Source organism: Equus quagga, chromosome 10, assembly GCF_021613505.1.
Source record: "Equus quagga isolate Etosha38 chromosome 10, UCLA_HA_Equagga_1.0, whole genome shotgun sequence".
NCBI lineage: Eukaryota > Metazoa > Chordata > Mammalia > Perissodactyla > Equidae > Equus > Equus quagga.
This window is the reverse complement of record NC_060276.1, coordinates 57,423,323-57,445,893: the sequence shown is the minus strand read 5'-3', so window position 1 is coordinate 57,445,893 and position 22,571 is coordinate 57,423,323. Positions and strand designations below refer to the sequence as shown.

General features: G+C 35.4%; 1 protein-coding gene across 1 annotated transcript in view; it reads left to right on the top strand.

Moving 5' to 3' along the window:
• The first annotated feature begins 970 nt into the window (after positions 1 to 970).
• LOC124245380 (uncharacterized) overlaps positions 971 to 22,571 on the top strand; it is a 52,228-nt gene continuing 30,627 nt past the window's right edge. The window contains exons 1-4 of the mRNA XM_046672739.1: positions 971 to 1,046; positions 3,028 to 3,133; positions 8,937 to 9,128; positions 11,540 to 11,633. Of these exons, the coding sequence (XP_046528695.1) occupies positions 971 to 1,046; positions 3,028 to 3,133; positions 8,937 to 9,128; positions 11,540 to 11,633 (468 nt within the window). The remainder of the gene's footprint in view (positions 1,047 to 3,027; positions 3,134 to 8,936; positions 9,129 to 11,539; positions 11,634 to 22,571) is intronic.

Sequence of the window (22,571 nt, the reverse complement as noted above, 5' to 3'; positions counted from 1 at the left end):
AACATTGTCTGTATTAACAGGTGGCATGAAGATTCAACCTGGCACTCTCATGAAACTACCATTTTATTGTTTGGCAGAAAGAAGGAGTGTAGAGTAAAGTACAATAATGGATAAATTCCAGCAGGAAATAGAACATAAAATACACTTGCCAGTAGGTAGAGGAAATAGTAGATTTTGAGATACACAGGAGGTACAAGGTTAACAACTTATCAAAATGACCCAGATGGAAAATATATGGTAGGTAATATTAGCAGAATGTGAACTGACATCCTGACAAATGTGAACTTGAGGAGAGAGAGAGACAGGGAGAGAGAGAAAATGAATGAGGGAGAGAGAATCCTAATGAAAGTCTGCTGTACAGCTGGATTATGTCTGTGTCTGTTGCCCTGCCTAATACTTCCTTCCCTGTCTCCTCTTTATTTCTCTTCTTGGCAACTATCCTTAATTCTGTTTCTCTCTTTCTGCCCTCTTCCACTCCTTTTTTTTCTTACTCTTTTTTCATCTCTTCTCCTTGCCAAGAATACTCAATAATGTTTTCAGATTATTGCTTAGCAGTCCTGGTGGCTGTAAAGTCAAAGATCGCTGATTTTGAACAGGGTTGAAAACTGCAGTCGTAGCAGCATATTTCAAGCATGAGGTGTTTTTTTGCAGGGGGGGCAAATGATAAGACATTATGAAACCTAGCACGAAGATGAACAAATAGTTCTTGTAAGTAACAAATAGCTTTGACTAAACTCCAGCAGTATACAGCTCATCAAGTCATGTATGTTCTATATATAGGAACTGGAGATATAGAGAAGCAAGTGTACAACCAAAAAGTTAACTAGTAATTTGCTCAGGCTGGAGGGGAAAAGTTCAAAATCCATGTTCACTTATCTCGTATATAAACCACTCTCAATCTGTTCACTGATCGCCTCTCATAATCGCAGTAGTCTTTAAGCGCAGTTGTTAGGACTGCTTGTGTTTCATGATGGTGGATTGCATGTCTATATTGACTCGAATTCTGCTCATCTCCTGCTGTTTTCTGACTGTACATTGTGCACAACGTAAGAAAATTTTAAATTGCTTTATTTCCATAGGTTGCAGATGTAAAGAATTAATTAGATTTTAATTAGAGAGGGAATCAAGGCTGCAGTAGGTAGCTAAGGGGCTAAACAGTATTCCAAGCAAAGTTTTGTTGTTAAAAATTCACAAACCTGAAAGTATCTGATTTTTTGTGTGTTTATTTTTAGAATGGATAAATAATTGTTTTCTCTTGAAGCTAATGTGTTTGTCTCTGTCCTCTGAGATAAATATAAAAAATTCTATGGATTACCAACTAAAATTTTTACTTGTGTCAATAATAGTGGTTGTTTTAGGCTACTTATATTTAACACTTTGTTTCTCATAATATATAAAGGTTGTACTTTATTTTTCATAGAATTTTGGCTCTGCAATGTGTTCAATACAAACATATACTTACTTGATATAATAAAAACCATGTGAATCCCTACAAAAGGAAATAGATATCTAAAGAAATAAATTATATAATCACATCCGTCTATAGCACATAGCCTAAAATCTTTGCCAAGCCAAGAAGTACAATTCTTTTTCAAAACATTGCCCACTGAAAGCAGATGTGACTTAAATTTCTCCAAGCAACACCATTTGAGCCACTAGTCTGGTGAGGGATTTTTGCAGTGTTGGGCAGTTAGATAGTCAGTGGAGCATTTTGATCAACTGAAGTTGTTTCCTTATTCAAAGATTAGAGTGAAACTGTTTTAAAGTACTGTACTATGTTTTCACTTAAAAATTCTATTATGAGACTGGCCCAGTGGCGTAGTGGTTAAGTTCTCACACTCCACTTTGGCAGCCCAGGGTTCGCAGGTTTAGATCCCAGGTGCAGACCTATACACTGCTCATCAAGCCATGCTGTGGCAGGTGTCCCACATACAAAATAGAGAAAGACTGGCAAAGATGTTCGCTCAGGGCTAATATCCCTCACCAAAAATAAAAAATAAAAAAATTCCATTGTGTTTTCTGATGTCACCCTTTCATTTCTTTTAGAAATTCTTTTATGTAGCAAAATCAGTGTATCATATTTTACGTTAGGGAAAAAATATGCTATCCAAAAGACAAGCAGTTTTTCTTTGGATTCTATAGGGCTGATCTTATCAGAGACATTTTCCCTTCTTGCTCACCACCGTAACCTCAAACAGATACTCAGAGCCCTGAGACTCAGGCAATCTGAAATCTCACACTATATTATCTCTTCTTTGTGTTTAGGCTGTCAGAAGGTCAAAATAGTTCTCCCTTTCTTGGAATTAGAGTTTTTGTTCATGTTTAGAGGTTTTGTGACTCCTAATAAATTTCCCTACTCACTGATTTTCAGACTCTAGAATACCTTTTCTCAGTCCAGATTGCTGGAAGGAATACTGTAGCCATATTATTGGCAGAATGACTCTCCAGGGTAGCCTTAGAAATATTAAAAAACCATTAAGGGTTGAGGCTGAGGTGCCTGCTACCCCCAGTAGCCTACTAGTACTACTATTTGTCTCAATCAGGGCACTTTGAGACTGGAGAGAGCAGTAGTAATAATTATTCCAGGACAACAGGCGTAAACTGGAACTGTTCTAGCTTACCACGATATATGTTGACTTTATCTTTAGATATACTGTTTTGTCTTCCCTTTGCCAGAGATGATACTCAAATTTAGTCCAAAAGAATTTTGTTTCAAATGTTGGATGTCCTTTGGGCTATAATGCTGTGTATTGACTGTTTTTAAAGCCATGCTGTGAAAATCACCAGGTACAAAATAATAGAATGAAATCACGTTTGTTGTTCGTCTTGATTTTTGGAAACTAGTACTTGAAAATATGATATTTGAATATTCCCAAAGTACCACAGAGCTATCCTCAATTTCATATTTTAAGATTCTTTAAGATGAATAGTTTTTCTAACATGCAGAACTTCTCACATGTGTATCAGCCAACTCTGAAACATTTGTTCTATATTGTTGAGGACTTTTTTGAATGTTGTCATTTACAGCCAATTGTACATCTGTGACTGACTTTGATGACTGTCCAGGGAATACAACAGGTTTTTGTCCAGAGAACATTGTTTGTACATGCAAAGATGGAGAGCCTTTTTGCAAGTAAGTGGTTATATATGCTGTAAAAGCAGAGTAAGCACAACATATTGTAAGTAATAATTCACTTTGTTTTTGCCTGTTTGCTGTATTCAATGATGCAATACTTGTTTTAAAATGATATTTTAATCAGAAATGGCTCCTATACATACAGCACTATTGTTGTAGATACCCTAAACTATTTTAATATGCTGTTTTAAAAACAATATAATAAAAATTAAAACATTAACTGAGACGATTTATTTTAACTTAAGAGATTAGCACCATTCAAAACTGCTTTCCTCAGACAGATTTTTTAAAGATGTTACATATATTCATAAATAAACGATTTTACTGTTCTAAAGAAGAAAAGTTTAAGGTGTGCCTCATGTTATGCAATGGCAATAATCCTGACATCTTATGTGTGAATGAAGTTTTTTGTAAATCAAGAAATACTTTAAATGCACTGTGACTCCCCCTCTTTGCTTCCAGGTTTACTTTTTATAAAAAACTGTGTTCTTTGAGTCATAGATAATTTTTTCCTTTAAAAGTTAGGCAGAGTTTTCACTTGTTCTGACCATAAAAATGAGACTAGTTCGGTAGAAAATGAGAAGAAGACCTAGGAAAGAAGATAATATAAGAATAATAAAGAGTGCATATGTGAGAGAAACAGAGGATAGGTGGGGAGGGGGCAATAGTGAAAGGTGTTCCAGGGTCCATGCCTCTTGAACTGAATTTTGAAAAAAGATAGTAAGAAAACCAGGTGTAGGCAAAGGAACCAGTATGGGCAAAAGCACTGAGGTTTGAGAGAATTTTATGTTTGGAGAAATGTGAATAGTTTGCACACCATGCTCTGCACATACTAAATGATAGTATTTTCAGTTCCTCAAGTGTACTATTTTCTCTCTCACTTTCGGATGTTCACATGTACTACAACTTCTCTCTATTACTCTTCCTTCACCGTCCTTCCTCTTACCACAGCTCTTCTTCCCTTGATAAATTCCTACCTAACCTTCTAGACGAAGCTCCATCATACTGCTAACACAGCACTTAAACCGCTCTGCTGCAATTTCTTTGAATGTAGGTTTTATGTTTCCTTTGTGAGAGCACCACAAAAACAAGAATTTAGTCTTATTTTTCTTCAGCATCTAGCATAATGCCTGCCATATAGAAGGTGTTCTGCAATGATCTGTTGAATGAATCAGTCATTCAATGGGAATGGTTGCTCAATAGTGCAAAATATTGCAAGAATTTTGAAGATGAAAAGTGATTTTAAAAAGCTATTGGATTTAGCATTTAAGATTTGTTGGTGATACCCTTTGAAAATATTGTTCCAAGATTGAGATAAGAATACAAGCCAGATTGCAAAATTACATCCAAGGAGTGGGAAGTAAATGTTATACAGCAATGAAAAAAATATATATGTCATTTGACGATTATAATGTTATTTGCAAACTTATAGTTAGAGGAGTTCTGGAGGCATCTAATCAAGATTTTGGCTAAATGCTAATTACCCTTTACCTATCTTTATAATCTTTATTACAAGCATTTGCCTCATTTGTTTTACAAGTCTTTACAATTGCCACATCACGTTGACATTATCCCTTTTTCGAAATTTTTCTCCATCAAGTTGATTCAAACAAGTTACCTCAACTTATTTTACTGGTGGATCTCAATGTGGAGCATAACTGCTCTGGACTTGGTGTGCCTGTGCATATATATATATGTATCTGTCAAGTTCTTTGAATGTCTACCTGATGATCAAGGATCATTTTTATTACTAAATATATTTAGCACCACACAGTTTGAGTCAGTTATTTTGACATTGTTAATCAGAGTTAGGCAGTAACAAATCAGAATTGAATGTATCAAGCTAAATGATGTAATCATTACTTTTAAGTTCTTAAAACATTTTGATGGCATTGCTGAAATTGTCTAAGGATACACATACTACCAAACACTGTCCACACCACTACAGGCAAATCATACACACACACGTTCCAAATGTTTCATTCAAATAAAGAATGAACAAAAGCCAAACTCAAAATTTGTTTAAAGATAGAAAACTAAACAAAACTGGCCAAACTAAGAACACAAGCCTGACATATACTTTTAAAATTTTCAGTCATGTTTTATTTCAAAGAACTACATTTTACATTGTTACAAATAGAGTAAAAATTATTTAATTTCAGATTTAAAAAAAAATTCAACTAACTCTGATCCCCTACCTCCATAATCGTAACAAAAATGAGAATCAGTATTGTAAGAGATCTAAACAGAATTCGAATCTGGTTTTGTTGTTTTTATTGAGGTATAATTGACATACAAAAATTGCACACATTTAATGTACACATCCTTGATGAGTCTGGACATATGCAGACACCAACGACACCATCACCACAACCAAGGCACTAAACATATCCATCACCACCAAAAATTTATTTCCATGTGTTCTTTTGTGATATCTTTTCTCTTTTTTTGTAAGAATACTTAACGTGAGATCTATCCTTTTAACATATGTTCAAGTGCACAATTCTGTACTGTTAACTCTAGGTATTATGTTGTACAACAGATGTGTAGAACTTCTTTATCATGAATAACAGAAACTTTATACCCATTGAAAAACAATTCCCTATTTCCCCCTCCCCTCAGCCCCTGACAACCTCCATTCTACTCTCTGCTTCTATGAGTTTGACTATTTTTATTTGGAACAGTTAAATATCTCTCAACCAATGTTCACATTTCTCACATACTTACTAGTCATTGAGAAAAAAAACGTAGACTACATTTTAAATGTATTTTATACAACAGTTTTATTTCCCATTGATGATAAGAAAAAAAAACATTTACATACCACCCAGGATTGCTATGAGAATTAAATAAGATAAAATATTTAAAATTCCTTGCATAGTAACTGGCTCAGAGAGGTGCTCCGAAAAGTTAGTTCATTTCTTCTCCCTAGCCTCTACGATGCTCAGCTCAATTGTCAATTCTCAGTCTTCATCTTACTTAACCCATCAGCAGCACTTAATATAGTTGATCACTCTCTCCTCCGTGAATTTTCACTTGGCTTCCAGGATATCCTTCTCTCCTGTTTTTTTCCTTCTGCCTCACTGTCCACTTCTCAATTCCCTTTGCTAGTCTCTTCTCTTGTCCCCACCTACTTAGTGTTGGAGTGTCCCAGAGCTTAGTTCTTCATCCTCTTTATCTATACTTCCTCCCTTGGTGATCTCATCCAGTTTCATGTCTTTAAATACCATGCAAGCTGGGAAAATTCATACCTCCAGACTCAGATATATAACTGCATACTCAACATCTCCACTTTGATATCTAACATCCATTTCAAAATCAACAAGTACAAAACTGAACTCCTCAACTCCCATCACCACCTCAAACATGTTCTTTTTGCCATCTTTTCCATGTCAATTGATGGCAACTTCATCCTTTTGTTTGCTTAGGCCAAAAACCTTAAAGTCATTCTTCAGTCCTCTTTTTCTTGCACATTCTACTTCCTGTCCATCAGGAAATCCTGTTGTTTCTGCCTTAAACACATAAGCAGAAATCAACCATTTTTTTTACCATTTCCCCCACTGTTACCATTCTGGTCTAAGCCATTTGGTCATCTCTTGCCTAGATTACTGAACAGCTTTGTGGCCTTTCTCCCTGCTTCTGCCTTTGTCTGTTATAGTCTGTTTTCAGTACTGTAGAAAACAGAGTGATTTTTTTTTTTAAAGATGTTTTTACTATTTTTTTCCTTTTTCTCCCCAAAGCCCCCCGGTACATAGTTGTATATTCTTCGTTGTGGGTCCTTCTAGTTTTGGCATGTGGGACGCAACCTCAGCGTGGTTTGATGAGCAGTGCCATGTCCGTGCCCAGGATTCGAACCAACGAAACACTGGGCCACCTGCAGCGGAGCGCGCGAACTTAACCACTCAGCCACGGGGCCAGCCCCCAGAGTGATCTTTTTAAAACAACCTAGATCATGTCACTCTTCTTCTCAAAACCCTGGAATTGTTTCTCATTTCACTTAGTGTAAAAGTCAAGGTCCTTACAATCACCTACAAGGTCTTTCATGTCTAGTCTCCTTCTCTCTTTGGCCTTATTGTCTTCGATACTCCTCTAACCCACTGTGCTTCAGCCACACTGATTTCCTTGTGTTCCTCAAACATGTACGCACCCTCTCTCCTGTTTTCAGAACAAAGAGCCTTTGTTCTTGCTGTTTCTGTTGCTTGGAATGCTCTTCTCCCAAAATATCCTATGGCTAACTTCCTCACCTCCTTCAGTCTTTCTTCAAATGTTACTTTCTCAATGAGGCCTGCCCTTTACTACCCTATTATATCACAGCAACCTGTCTCACTATCCTACCCTGCACATTGCCAATCCCCCTTACCCTGCTCTACTTTTTCTTTTTTCCTTAGCATTTATCACCTTTAAACATTCTAGATAATGTACTAATTATGCTTATTTTTGTTGTCTGTCTTCCTTTGCTACATTTTAAGCTACTTGAGGACATAGATATTTGTTTTATTCACTGTTCGATCTAAGGTGTCTGGAACAGTACTTGGCATGTAGTAGGCACCCAATAAATGTTGTTAAATAAATGAATGAAATGTTGTTGCTTAATAGATTATTCCTTTGTGATTCATTTCTAAGCTAAACAACAAATATACCCTTGCAAAAGCCTTTTTTCTAGGAAGAAATCCATGAGGCTTGATAAGACATATTTTTCAAATATATTTTGACGTCCTTAAATGAATGACATTATGTTACATATTAGAAGCCATGTCCTATTGAGTAGATTACTACTTATTTGAAGCTGGTAGATGCATTTTCCTACAGAATCCTAGACAACCAGAGCTATAAAAGATTATAGTAATGATTTAATCAGTCCCTTCATGTCATCCATGACAGTACTCTTTAATATATTGGAACAATACAAACCAAGAGTAACTTACTGAGGATCTGACATTTACTATTCAACTGGGTAATCCTTTATCAATTCTATAGGAGACAATGAAGCAACCTCTAAAGATACTACATGAACTAACCTCCCCATTAGTCATTCCCTTGGAGGATGGTGAGAAGTCATATTATTCCTCTCCACAAACACATAGACATTTCTACGTGGGTGTATGCCATGCCAGTTCAGTCTATGCTCCAGAGAATTACATTCAGGTTATTTGGCAGAGTTTTAAGGCTTCATAAAAACACACTAGAAGTTCGTATATGAGTCACGTATTTCTATAAACATAGAGGAGGAAAATCTGGAGCCATGGGAAAGATGGGGGCAGGCCGATTTTGCTGGCAGATATTCTGTCCTCACCTCCTCATGTTTTTTCTTGTATTCACTGTAGAGTGGCAGAGTTAGTCTGTTAAACTGCATTCATCGCGGTAGGAATGGGTAGGGGGAACACCCAGCCTGCAGTTACAGAATTGGTAGACTAGGTTCCTTCGAACTATTTTTATAGCACTGACAGAACTAAAGTAGCCAGAGTGAATAGAGATATGAGCAGCGGGCAAAATGCGGATAGTTTTAAAAGCAGTCTTGAGACAGCCCTTCTGGGTGATCCTTTCTTTTTTCCATTTCTAAGTGCCACATCTTCATTAGCTAATGGTTGGGAAATCCTGACAGCCTTCTGTATGCTGACTCAGCGTGTTCAAACCTGTAGGTTTTTGAGTTTGCTTAAGTGGAAAATGGGACAACATAAATCTCTTGAGGGCCTTAAAGGGAAACCTCATGGTTGAGTAACAATGAAAGATTTCATTCATTCAGGGGAGACTTATTTTTTCTAATTTGTCAGCTTTTTCTATCTCTATTATCTCTATCTAGATGTCCAAATTTCAGAGGTCAATGGGGAAATTATTGGTACATGGGGGCGAAATGTGACCAACTCTGGAATACTCTGGACCTGATTTTAGTAGCAGTGTTGCCTGGAATAGGACTGGCTTTAATAGTTGGTGTAACAATCCAGACTATCCACTACTGTAAAAAGAAGTCGAAGAAGAATATAAATGATCACCGGTAAGAAATTTCTAAGTACCTCTGAGAATGATGGGAAATATCTTGTGAGATCAGCAAATGACTCAAGAAATAATGAATATCATTTATCATGCCTACAGCTGGTATGTTCTCTTTCATATTCATCAACGTTTAATTAAATTCAAACAAAAGTCTGGATAACCAAATACATTTTGTTCAGGATTTGGATACAGAAAAAACTGGAAAGCCCCTTCCTCAGATAAAAGCCAAGTGTAATTCATTAAAGAATTGTCCTACTTCAGTGCCTTCCTTCCACCAAGGCAGTATTTGTGTGCACCACACATACTCTCCTAAGAGTCGGGGGGGGGGGGGGGGGTGTGCTGCTGTACCAGTATCTCCTACTCACCCCCAACCCCCAGCAACAATGTCAGAGAAATGGAAAGAGGAATCCAATAGACTTGACCATAATCTGACTCTGTTTGGGTAAATCTCTTCACCTTACTGAGCTTCAATTTCCTCATCTATAAAATAGAGATTACTATAATCTGGCCTACCCACCTCACAGAGATGGTGAGAATGACACTGAAAGCAACAATCATTTACTGAGAGTTTACTATGTGTGTCAGGCCGAATTATAAATGTTTCATACCTATCAATTTATTTAATCCTCACAAGAACCCTATAAAGTACAGATGAGATTACTCAGGCACAGAGAGATCAAATAATTTGGCTGAGGTTACAGGGCTAAGTCTGTTCCCAGGCAATCTGGCTCCTAGGCCTAAACTCTTAACCTCCATGCTATCCTAATGGAATCTCATGAGATAAAACAGTGCTTTGAAAGCTGTGAAGTCCTGCTCCATGCCTTTTATTTCTTTGTTTAAAAGCAAACAGTAGCCTTTATACTTTGCACTGCTTCTGAATGATAGAGGTATGAGGCGTAAATACCAGTAAGGTAAAATCTCATCAATTTTTATATCAGTTAATTCAAATTAGCATCTACTTTGAAGTATCATTCTCCAGTGTCAAGATAATGTTACCCTTTATGTAATATGAGGATAGTTTGAAATATTACATTAAAATTGGAAGTGGCTGCTACTGTGAGCCTCGCACTTCTAAGAACAGGCTTACAAATTGCAATAAAATCAACAATTTGAGCAGGCTCAGATATTTGTCTCTGGGAGGGGTGAGATAAACTCTCCGACCTTTCTGTTGTTTCAAAATCCTAATTTTTGTTTGCACCATCATTCCATACTCTTTAAAGTATCATGTGGTACACATGTACATATGCATAAAGTCAATGCTAACCAACATTAACTTTGTAAATTGAAGTTAATATGGAGAATTTCTTATTACCACTTAGGTTGGAAACCTCCTGAGATTTTAAAGAATCATTATAATTAGAAATCATACCTGTAAACAAGTCACCATTTAAACATTCTCCATAACTTTCCTACTCCAAAGCTTTCTAGAATACTGGATTTGTATTCTCATCCTCTCTTTTCTAGTAAGTGGCTATGACTTTGAGTGGATCACTTAGCTCCAGTTTCCTCCATTATAAGTGGGGAGTTGAGTAATACATATCCTACTTTTCCATAGTTATGAGAACCAGATGAAATTATTAATGGAAAACTGCATTGAGAAGCAAAGACAAAACAAAAAGCTTGATTATAAATCAGGATAGTAGTAGCATTCAAAGCATTTGGGGTTACTAATAGGCTTCTTGGGTAAAGAATTAAGCTGCCTTATTTTCCTCCAGTTAAAATATAATTTAGTTTGAGCTCCTTTTTTTCCTCTCTGCCATTCTCTGAATTGTGAGTTGACAGAGTGATTCTGTATATAATCTGGGAGATTCCCTAGTATAGTGGGAAAAGTCTGGGCATAAAGCCAGACAGACTGGGCCTCATGTCCCTGCTCTCTAAATCACTGACTGTGTGGCTTTGGGGAATTTCCTTGAAATTTCTCAGGCTCAGGTTTCTCATCTGCAAAATGGAGTTAATAATACCTATCTTTCAGGCTTTTTGTAAATATTCAAATAAGATAATACAATATTTTGTGAAATAAACTGATGTCTGAACAGTTGGATCAAAAAATAAAATGGATTAATGGATGGATAGATAGGCAGATATATGTTAAAGAAAGTATAGTAAAATGTTAATGATAAAGTCGAGGTGGTAGATACATGGACATTCACCACAAAATCCAACTTTGCTATATGTTTGAAAATTTTTGTTAAAAAATTAGATGATGTTAAGCAAAACACTTTGAACATGGAAAACATTCAACAAATGGTAGCCATTATTATTCTATCTCTTGGCTACATATAATAATAGAGTCTTAAGATGGGAGCACTCATTCTGTATTGTCAAAAATGAGTTTATCAAAAAGGTAATTTATAGTCAATTAAACAAATGCTCTATGCTAACTATGTTTTTTTTTTTAAATTAATGTGCCAGAGGACAGAAGAGTTTATCAGGACTCCAACTTCAGCATAATTCTGCATATACTTTTGATACTGCTATGAGACCTTCTCAACCCGATCAAGGCCAGGTAAACACTAAAACTCATTTGTCAGATAAACGAAGTTTATAGAAGACACCAAAGAGAGAATTGCCTTGGAGAAACAAAACAAAACAAAAACGTTGGGAGATTAAAAACGTAGTCAGAGACAACAAAATGAAGTGTTATCAGAAGATCAAATTGCACAAATATGGAATGGGAGATGACAGGTTATTTATCAGTAGAGTACAGGCCAGGCCTGGGGCAAATTACACTGGGAGTGCTCTCTACTTCTTTCCATCATTTGTTTCCAGGTAAAATCAAGTTAAAACACATATCAAAGACAACTTGGGGAAAGTTAAAACACATATCAAAGGGGAAGGAAATCACTAAAACAGGGCCAGAAAGATTTGGATAAAAGGACAAGGATTTGAGCCACGTGGCTTTTCTTTTTGGACTAGCTGAAAATCTCTTCTTATCTAATAATATGTTCTCAGTAGCACAGAGTCTCTAAAACAGAAGAATTGTGGGGATCTATTCAATTCACTGTACTTTAGGAACAGCTCCGAATACAGAAAAAGGTCTGAGGGTCATATTTGACCACAAGTATCGAAAGCAGCAGCAATACTTTTATTGTTTTTAAATCAAATAAATAATTAGCAAGATACCACAAAATCATCTTTTTGTTATGGTATATTAAGTCTTAGACTATGCCCAATTATGATCTCTATATTTTAAGGAAGACCAACATTGAGATTACAGAACTCCAGCCTCAGTACAATTCTACATATGTACCTGATATGGTACTTTCTCAATAATATCAAGGTCAGTTAAGACTGAAACTCATGAAAAGGTTGAGATAAAAAGTTGATAAAGGGTTGATGAATGAAGGACAGTGGTCAGATATTTTCTACTAAAGTCAGAACACTTAAATATTTGGACTTAAATTGTAGTATGATGGGTTTGTGTGTGTATATTATACATATACATATATATATGTGTATACATAATTTTTCAAAAAAGAAAAGAAGGTTAAGGTACTCTGGGCGAATATACTGTGGTGATTAATGTTGACGTCTCCAAAAGGCTAACTCTAGGGCTGTCAAATTTTCTCTTGAAGTGACCAATTGTTTTGTAGATGGACCCTAAGAGTTAGAGGTGCCATTCCTTTTCTAAGAATTCACTTACTCTTAGCCTCCCTAGTTACTTCTACCACCCACCTATTTTTTCAAATTTCCCAGTTGACCTTCTCATCTTCTCTCCACTCATGATCCTTTTTAACCTAATGCTATACAAGCTCTAATTGTGGATAAAATTCACGAGGAAAGCCAAGTCATTTGTGCTGTGTTCAATAAATGTTACTCTCCCTTTCTTCGGTCCCAATCTTCCTATGCTAAATGTCTGCTTGAGTTCCTGTTACATCCATCTGAATACTTCCACTGTAGACCCTTTCTCTTCAGTTCTGTGACCATTTCCTAAACTTCCCTTGCCAGGCACACCACAGGTGAACCACCATGCCTGGTCTCAATCTATCATATTCTCTTCTTGATTGTTTCCCAAAGTCGGAGGAATTAAGAAACAAAAATGGACTACAGGTTAACAATTTAATAGAGAACTAGGAAACTTACCAGTTGAGTTAAACTTTAGAAAGGTGTCCCGATGTGCTGTGCTCTGAATGTACATTTAAAATATTGACTTTGGCATGTAATGACTTCTCAGAAGCTAATGCCCAGATCAAGTCTCCATAGAACTGAATAATGCTTTTTCATGCAAATTCATCACTATTTTCTTTATTCAGCTAGCTCACACACCAAGAACCAGGAATTAATAAGCAGAGCCTGAGTTCACTCTTGAATTGTCAACGTTAATCTTTTCTAATTGACTTAACAATTAGATATGAGTAGGTGGAGGTAAGACTACATATTTGCTACCTCTTCTTCATCCCACCCTCACCCCACTTTTACATTTAGCACAGCGTAGCTTGTGGCTTTCAAAGTTGTTACAATCCTAGCATGAGCATATAATTAGAAATCCCAAGATATTCTGTGAATCTCCGGCAGAAAAGTGTGCTGCGTAGTTTAGTCCTGTGAGAAGAATTCACCATTGCCTTTGTTATTTATTTTTGGTGGTTGTTCTGATCATAAACATGATTTTAAAGTTTATCTCCCTTTAAAACGAAGCTTACATGGCATGGTTCAGCCCTTTCCACAGGATATAACATGTCTGAATTATTTTCACCTAGTGAAAATATACAGCAACTACGTCAGGGGAGAAAAAAATCCTACACTTGTTAGAGACCAAGATAATGAGCATAATCTGAACAGCATAGAAATAAATACTGATATGGCTTAAAAAGCATATAATAAATCATATAATAGAGGCAAAAAATACTGAGAAATACTCACTGAAAAAGAAGAATACTTTGACTAACAATAAGATTTTCTAAATTTGGCAGTGATAATCACAAACTTACCAAATAGCTAGATATATTGTGTTTTCAAATAGAATAAATTGAAAGTGGGAGGAGATGATGAGCTAAGGTTTAAATTATCCATTTACTAAATACACAAAATTATTCTTCTTAGATAATAAATGAAAATAATATCCAATAAAGTGTTCTCAACATTTCTGAGAATATTATCATAATTTAAAAAATTTCTCATTAGAAGCTGTTAATATCATCTTCAAATAGTTATCAAGAACTTCACTACAGATGGCACGGTGCAAATTGTGATAATCTCCAGATCACTGCTACATTTTCAATATGCACTATCATTGGATATGTACATTAGCTCTACCTTATCAGTAAAGGACTAGTCACAGTATTTGCATAGTTAAAGCCTTATGTTATGGCACTTACCTAATTCATTAAATTAATTGTTCAAGACAACTGGTTATGTAAAGTGAACCAGAAATCAGCAAAGTAGAAACAACATCTTTAGTGTGATTATTTTTTTCAACAGTCCAATGTTTTGCTTAGGAAAAAAAAAACTATTGACTAGAAACACTAAAGGAACCCTAGTAACTGAAAAGGCAGTATTATTCTTCAGCATTTTATCTTTGTTTTCTTCAAATCAGCAGTGGTAATACTTAGTTTCCACTAAATATTAGTTCAATTGGTTTAAAAGATGATAGAAAGCAATCTTATGCACTGATGAAAAGTATATAGTATATCTTATGATCTTAGACTAATGTCCACAGCAGGAAAGAACAATTATCAAAGTCACAAATTATCCTTCAGTTTTCTCTTTCATTTTAAAGTTTTTATTCTGTTTTGTATAAAGCCAGGTTTCATGCCTTGAGAAAATCAGGAATTTCCATATGAAAGTGTTAACTGAGTTTGTATTCTAGTGTAAAATGCAAAACCTGTGAAAGTCAAACATTTGTGACATGCAGATGCAGTTAAAATAATAGTAGTTTTAATCAAGAAACAATATATAAGATAAAAGGAAAGAAAGTATCTCTGTTAGAGGCCTAGGCAGAGGATCATTTGTGATGTTATTTTTCATGCTATCATCAACATTGCCTATTACAAGCACTGGGCATACAACAGAAGCTAAATGAGAACTTGAATACATGAATGAAAGCATGAATGAGTAAATGAATATACCCCATGAGTTTTATTCTACTACACGTATAAATTGTCATATATTATCATGTGTGTCATATGTTGATGACCTGGTGACCAAAAAAGGGACCTTTGGAGTCAAGAAAATCTTGCATATTTGGTGACTTGAAACTATGAAATACTGATAGAATAACAGTTTCTCATGGTTACAAACCTCAAATGCAAGCCACTGGTTACAAGGGGACCAAAAATGAGAGTTGGCATAAATCAGAGTAAGCCTATTTCCATTTCTGTGTTGTGATCACAAGACATGGGCAGTACACTGTTTAAACGTAAATTAGTAATCTTATTAGAACTAAACATTTCTTTTATTGTTTGTTGCTTACTGTTTAATCTCATAAAATTAAATCGATAGATAATATTAGAGCTTAACTATGAATATTTATTTCTATAATAGCATCAACACATTATTTCCCTCCTGTACTTTCTTGGTATTTTCATTCGAAGGATGTTATTGAAATACAGTTAATGAATACATAATTGTAATCTGAAACATCATTCAAATGTTTTAATGTTTAGAAAATCTTCCCCTTCCAACTCTTGTCTTCAAACTATGATAAGAAAATCTGTGTTTTCTTGCCCATACACGTAAGAGTGTAAATACCCCAAGCCTTAAAAAAGAAGAGACCAAGTGTCTCTCACATTCCGAAACTTTATCATTAAAGATTCCTTCATCAGAAGGGTCACCAGAAAAGAGATTACTCTTTGTCGGGGCTTACCATAAGAATTATTAGACATGAATTGATGACAAGAGAAGTTTGAAAAGAAAAAAACAGCATATTATTAATGCCACATATGATGTGACATTTGGATATTTTCTTCTTTTTAAATCTGTCCTCAAAACTGATTTACTTATTTCCCTTATTGCTATTTAAATACAAGAATTTGGCATTGAGAGCTTATCTCCCGAGACAGTTCTTTGGAAACATTCAACCAAAACAGTGAGAAAAAAATCTGTTGATCATCTGTTTCCTAAGTATTTTGGTAGATTGTGCCCTGTTCAACCGAGGAATTCCCATAATGCCAGACAACAGATTGGTAGCTCTGGGGCCAATGCCTCTAGGACCAAGGAGCAGGCAGGCTATCCTGTCACAGGGAAACCCTGGAGCTACCACATCATCTCCATGTTTACTTCTCTAGAAGGCACTTTTTCCATACTGGGTTAAAGCTGTGGGCTATCAATACTTCACTAAAGCTTGGAGGACTTCCTTGAAGGGGCTTGGTACCATGAAGTGGTGCTTCCAACACCACAACCCAGAGCAGCCCGTGTCAAACAAATAGAACCACTATCTTCAATTAGCTAGTTTTCTTCATCATGTTTATACTGGGCAGCTAAAACCACTAGGCAGGCTCTGTGTCTCGTCAGCCAGAATTTTTAAAAGGCAGTAGAGGCTGTCCTACCCTGAGAAATTTTCTAGCCTGAAAACTTTGTAGCATATAATAAAACTTGGGCATCACCACATGATTCTAATTTTCAATAATGGCAGATATTAAGGCCTGCATCCTATGACTTTTCCAGGCTATTTCTCTAACAGGCTACTGCTAGATCTTTAATCTATAGTTAATGGGTGATGAGAGGTGGACCAGATAGAAGAGCTTTAAGTCACTGGTATATAAACAAGAGTGAATGAGATTGTCTAGGGAGAGAATATAGAGTGAGAAGAGAGGAGGATCTAGAATGAGGAACTCCAACACTTACTAGCTGTGTGAATTCAGACAAGTAACTTAACTTTACCAAGTGCCAGTTTTAACATCTAAAACATGAGGACAAAAACCATACCCCTTGGGGTAACTATGTACAGCAACAAATCATTCAATAAACGAGGGCTATAGCTAGCATTATCTTGCTTATGATATGGAGAATAAAGCCTCTTGTGTATATTTCTACATGTTCTGCTCAAAAGAGGATTGTATTAGGTAAATAAATCCTCTCTCATGTGTTTGTGAGCATTAATGACTTAAAAACGATGTCTAAGTCAAATAAACGGTTCTAATGGTTGGCACTATGGAAGTTGAAAGGAGATATATCATTTAATACGTAATTATCTGCACCTAAAAGCATACCTCTTACATTACTTTTGAAGAGATCAATGTGGCCACAATGTACTGAATTATTCACTTCTACGTTAAAAGGAAAGAAAGGAAATTATCAACCAATTATCTTATATCACCTTTCCTTCAAACTCTCTGGAACTTTTACTGGGAGAAAAAAGAAGTCTATATGTGGAAATTTATATAAAAAGGAATATATACATGTATGAGGGGGATATGTAGTGTTTAACCATAACATTTATTCACATAAATATTTATTCAAAGATATTGAGTCACTACATGTCACACTTTGCTAGGTACTAGAGATGTAATGTCAAATAAAACAAACAGTTCTGTCTCTCATGGAGCTTCTAGTCTAGTAAAAAAGACAGATATCCATCAAATAATCATACAAATAAATGTGAAATTATAACTGCAATAATTGTTCAGAAGGAGAGCAATGCTAGGAGAGTTCAAATGTTACATGTAACAGAACAAAAGGGAAAGGAAAGTGCTTTCATTTATTCTATGCCTCAAGTGTTTGACCATTCTATCCTCTCTCCTCACGTTCTCTGTACCTTGTAGACTGGCTGTCTTAATTAGGTTTTATATAGACATGCCCTAAGCAAAATAAATACACAAATACATGAATCAACAATAAAATACTAAATAACTAAAATACAACTTTCAATCTCTACCTTATGTTAAACCACTCTTCTTATATTGCCTAGACTGTATGGCACCATAGATAATCGTAAATGTAAAGAACCTGCTTACAGAGTTATCAGCTAGTTTGGGAGCAGTAAGATTAGATTAGTTTTTTACATCTATAGGATGAACATCTATATTGAAAAGAAAAGCCAAGATAAAGAATGTTTTGAATAAACTCCTAAGCTTCCTTAATTTTTTGTTATTTTCTTGTCTTTTTTTCCCTAAGATTTTATTTTTCCTTCCAAAGCCCCCCGGTACATAGTTGTGTATTTTTAGTTGTGGGTCCTTCTAGTTGTGGCATGTGGGACGCTGCCTCAGCGTGGCCTGATGAGCGGTGCCATGTCCGCGCCCAGGATTCGAACCGGCGAAACCCTGGGCGGCCAAAGCAGAGTGCGTAAATTTAACCACTCTGCCACGGGGCCGGCCCAAGTTATTTTCTTGTCATTTTATGTAAGATGATGATGCCTCCAAGTTTTCTGGAACCATTTTTTAAAATATGTTCATAAACAATAAAATATCCATGCCATAAGGAAAAATCACTGGATGAAATTTTCCCGTTTTACCAGTAGATGGCAGTGATTAACCATTATATCATCTTGGTGTTCCTGGTTTGGAGAGGAAGAGCTTCCTCTAAACATTCAAAAGCAGAAAACCTGTAATGAAGGGCTCAGGGCCAAATTATTCAGAAGACTGTACCACCAGTATCATATTATGGCAATTCTGATAAAATTTTAACTGATTTGTGTCACACTAACAGCATGGTAAAGCAAGAATCAGTCAAGTAAAAAGTAGGAAAATAGAAAACTGTAGATGCTGAAGGACCACAGCTATCCTTTTTCTAAAGTATGGATAAACAATGGAAATACATTTACCAAAATATTAACTATACTTCTTTTAGGTAGGAGACTATAAGCGCTTTTTTCTCCCTTATTTCCATTTTTCCATGTTTTGCAAAATTCCAAATTAATAATTATTTGTAATTTTCAAATATACAAAATAAATGATGAGGGAAATAACTCCAAAAACAGAAGGAATTAAAAGAATTACAAGAGACATCTTTGCTCAGCCCTATACACATATATTTAAAGAGATTAATTAGATAATTTTATAGGAAAATCTATTTCCAGAAAAGATAGCAAATTTGAACAGACTGATTTCCACGAAATTAATAGAGAATGTGCCCCCACCCTGCCACATATACACAAACAGAGCACTAGGACCAGAAGTTTCGATGAGGAATTACAATGACATTTAAACTATTTCAGAGAATAAAAAAGAAAGAAAACTTACAAATTTTTGATGAAGTGAGTATAACATTGATATCAAAATCTGAAAAAGATTGCATTTAAAAAGAAAACCTTAGACCAATCACCTTTATAAATATAAATGCTAAAATCCTGGATAAAATATTACCAAATAGTATCTAGCGGCACATTAAAAATTAACCCATCATGACTAAGTGGGATTATGCCAAGAATGCAAGGGTATATCATATAATTAATCATATTAATATATCTAAGGAAAAAATTTTATGATCATCTCCACAAATATTGAAAAGGCAATTGATAAAAATTAATACTAATTTATGGAAAAAAGCACTTAATAAAAATAGAAATAGACGAATACTTCTTTAACATAATGAGATCTCTCTCTCCCACGCTAAAAGCCAGCATCAGTCATAAGGAACATAGACTCAATCCCTCTAAAGTATGGAACAGGACAAACATGCCCACTATCACCACCATTATTTAACAATATTTTAGGTACCAGCCAACACAATTAGACAAAGAAAAAAATTAGGGTTACAAAAATTAGAAAGATGGAGTTAAAGCTATCATTATGTATAGTAAAACCATGTGTATAGAAAAACCAAGAAAATTTTGCATAGAATCAGTAGCTTTCATTATACAAACAATGAGTTTAGAAGATATAATGGAAGAAACTAGTCCATTTATAATAGTAATAAAAAGGATAAAATATTTACATTCAGAGAATTGAAACCATATAACTACTAGAAGAAAACATTAGAGAAATCCTTTATAACATGGAATCGGGAAGTTCTTTCTAACTATGACTCAAAATACAGGAGCCATAAAAAGTGACCAATGAAATTTTACTGCATTAAAACCAAGCCAAACCAAACCAAAAAATTTCTACGTAGTCAAATCACCATGACCAAAGACAAATGACACAGCTAGGAAAAAGTCTTTGCATCTTGTATTGTACTAATCAGGGTCCCAGGAAGAAAGAGATGATTAATTCAAGGAGAGTTTAATAAAGAAACTATTTAGAAAAGTGTGGACAGGGTAAATAAGGAAACCACAAGGATAATGTAATAGTTCAGAGGTAGAAACATCAGGGCTATTGCCACCCCTAGGCTTGAAGGAGAGAGGAGAGTGAATGGTTACTGGAACTTGGACAGAAAGAGTTATGTGGAGGAGGCCACCTTGGTCAAGGGATGCAGTCATCTCAAGTCAACCCTGTAGTGAAGGTGCTGGAGGAATAAATGCTTCACTCTCACTCCTCCCTCCCTCTTATCTCCTAATGAGACTTCTTGTTGACCAAACACATTTATAGGCCAAGGGAGCCCATTGATACAATATGGGTCAGCATTCTGGGGCAGAGAACAAGGAGGAGAAAGATGGGGAGTAGATCCAAAGAGGCAAACAGAAGATATCCAGCATAAATATTACAAAGGGCTAATTTTCCTTAATATATAAAAATTCTTCATAATCGTGAAGTAAAGGATCAACAACTCGATTAAAAAAATGGGCAAATTATATGAACTGACACTTCACTGAAAAAGAAATTCAAGTGGCTCTTAAACATATCAAAAAATGTTTACCTTCTCTCCTTATTAGGAGAGAATTGTGACTATAATTACACTGAAATACCATTTTTTTGTCTATCATTTTAGTAAATATCCAAAAACTTGATAATATATTCTATCAGAAAGGCTATGAGGAAAATGACTGGTGGAAAGGCAGTTTGGCAATTACAAATGCATATATCATTTGACCCAGTAATATCACTTCTGAGAGTACATGCTACAGATATATTCCCAAGGTGCAAACTGATGTATTTACAAGATGTTTATTGCAGCATTGATTGTAATAGAAAAGGATTAGAAACAACACAAATGCCTATCAAGAGAGGCAGGTTAAACAATCCATAGTACATCCATACAAGGGAATGCTATGGAACTTTACAAAAGAAGAAGAAAGTAATCTCTGTACTGATATGAAAAGCTCTCCATGACATGTTCAGTGAAAAAAAAACGTGCAAAAGAGTGTGTATAGTATGCTTCTTTTTGTGTAAGAAAGGAGAAGAAATGAGAATATATATTCATATTTGCTTATATTTATATAAAGAAACTCTGGATGAATACACAAGCAACTATAAAAGTGATTACTGCTTAGAGGGCTAGGGGGTGGGAACTGAGTGGCTGGGGGGCAGAGGTAGGAAAAAAAAACTTCATTGTTTAAATTATTACTCACTCAAAAATGTTCAGAGGATTTTGCTTTTAATAGTGGAATAAATAAAACCATCTTTTTAAAAAAATCTGGCAGACACCACCTAAACCGTGTGATCAAGGTTAACATTACTGGTAATAAGACATATTGACATTATGTACCTTCTGATATGATGCACTAAGAAGGGCACATCAATTCTGTGGTTTTCTTGCCAAAAATGAGAAGCCTCAATCTAATCATGAGAAAACATCAGACAAACTCATTTAAGGAGCCATTCTACAAAATAACTGGCTAGTATTCTTCAAAAGCGTCAAGGTCATGATAAAGACAGACTGAGGGTTTGTCACAGATAGTAAGACACTAAGGAGAGATGACATGTAAATGCATTGTGGGATTTTGGATTGGATCCTAGACCAGAAAAATATTAGTGGGAAAACTGTTAACATTCACCTAAGGTCTGCAGTTTAGTTAGCAATATTGTGCCATTGTTATTCTGCTGATTTTGATAATGTGCTATGGTTGTGTAAGATGTTAACATTAGACGAAGCTGAGTCAAGGTAACAGAGGAACTCACTGTACGATTTTTGCAACTTGTCCGTAAGTCTAAAATTATTTCAAAATAAAAAGTTATTTTAAAATAAGCATTGTTTGAAAACCTCTTTTGTCTCCAGTCCTGCTGAGATGTGTGGGAAGACAGGCGAACCTCACTATCTCTGGTACCCAGGGATATGATAAAGATGTATGAAACAATGGACAAGTCTAGGTCAGGTTCCTTTGCTATATGCTCTTGTAGGAAGATGTTTCTTCCTTTGTAACACATCTCATTTTGCAACTATACACTCATTTGGATGGCTATTTTTTTAATGTCTGCTTCCCCACTAGACTCTAAGTTTAACAGGAGCAAGGTAATGTATGCACAAACTGTACATGATAGGTGTCTTGAAGCATATATAGGGCATTTAAGTGGAAGAGGGATTTATGTTTATTTTCCATAGTTTCAAAAGGCAGAACCAAAACCAATGGTGAGGATTACGGGAGGCAAATTTTAGCTTAATGTAATACATTTATTTTCTAACAGTTGGAACAATCGAATAATTAAATAGATTGTTCCAGTGAGGGGGTGTACTCCTCAAAACTGGATGTATT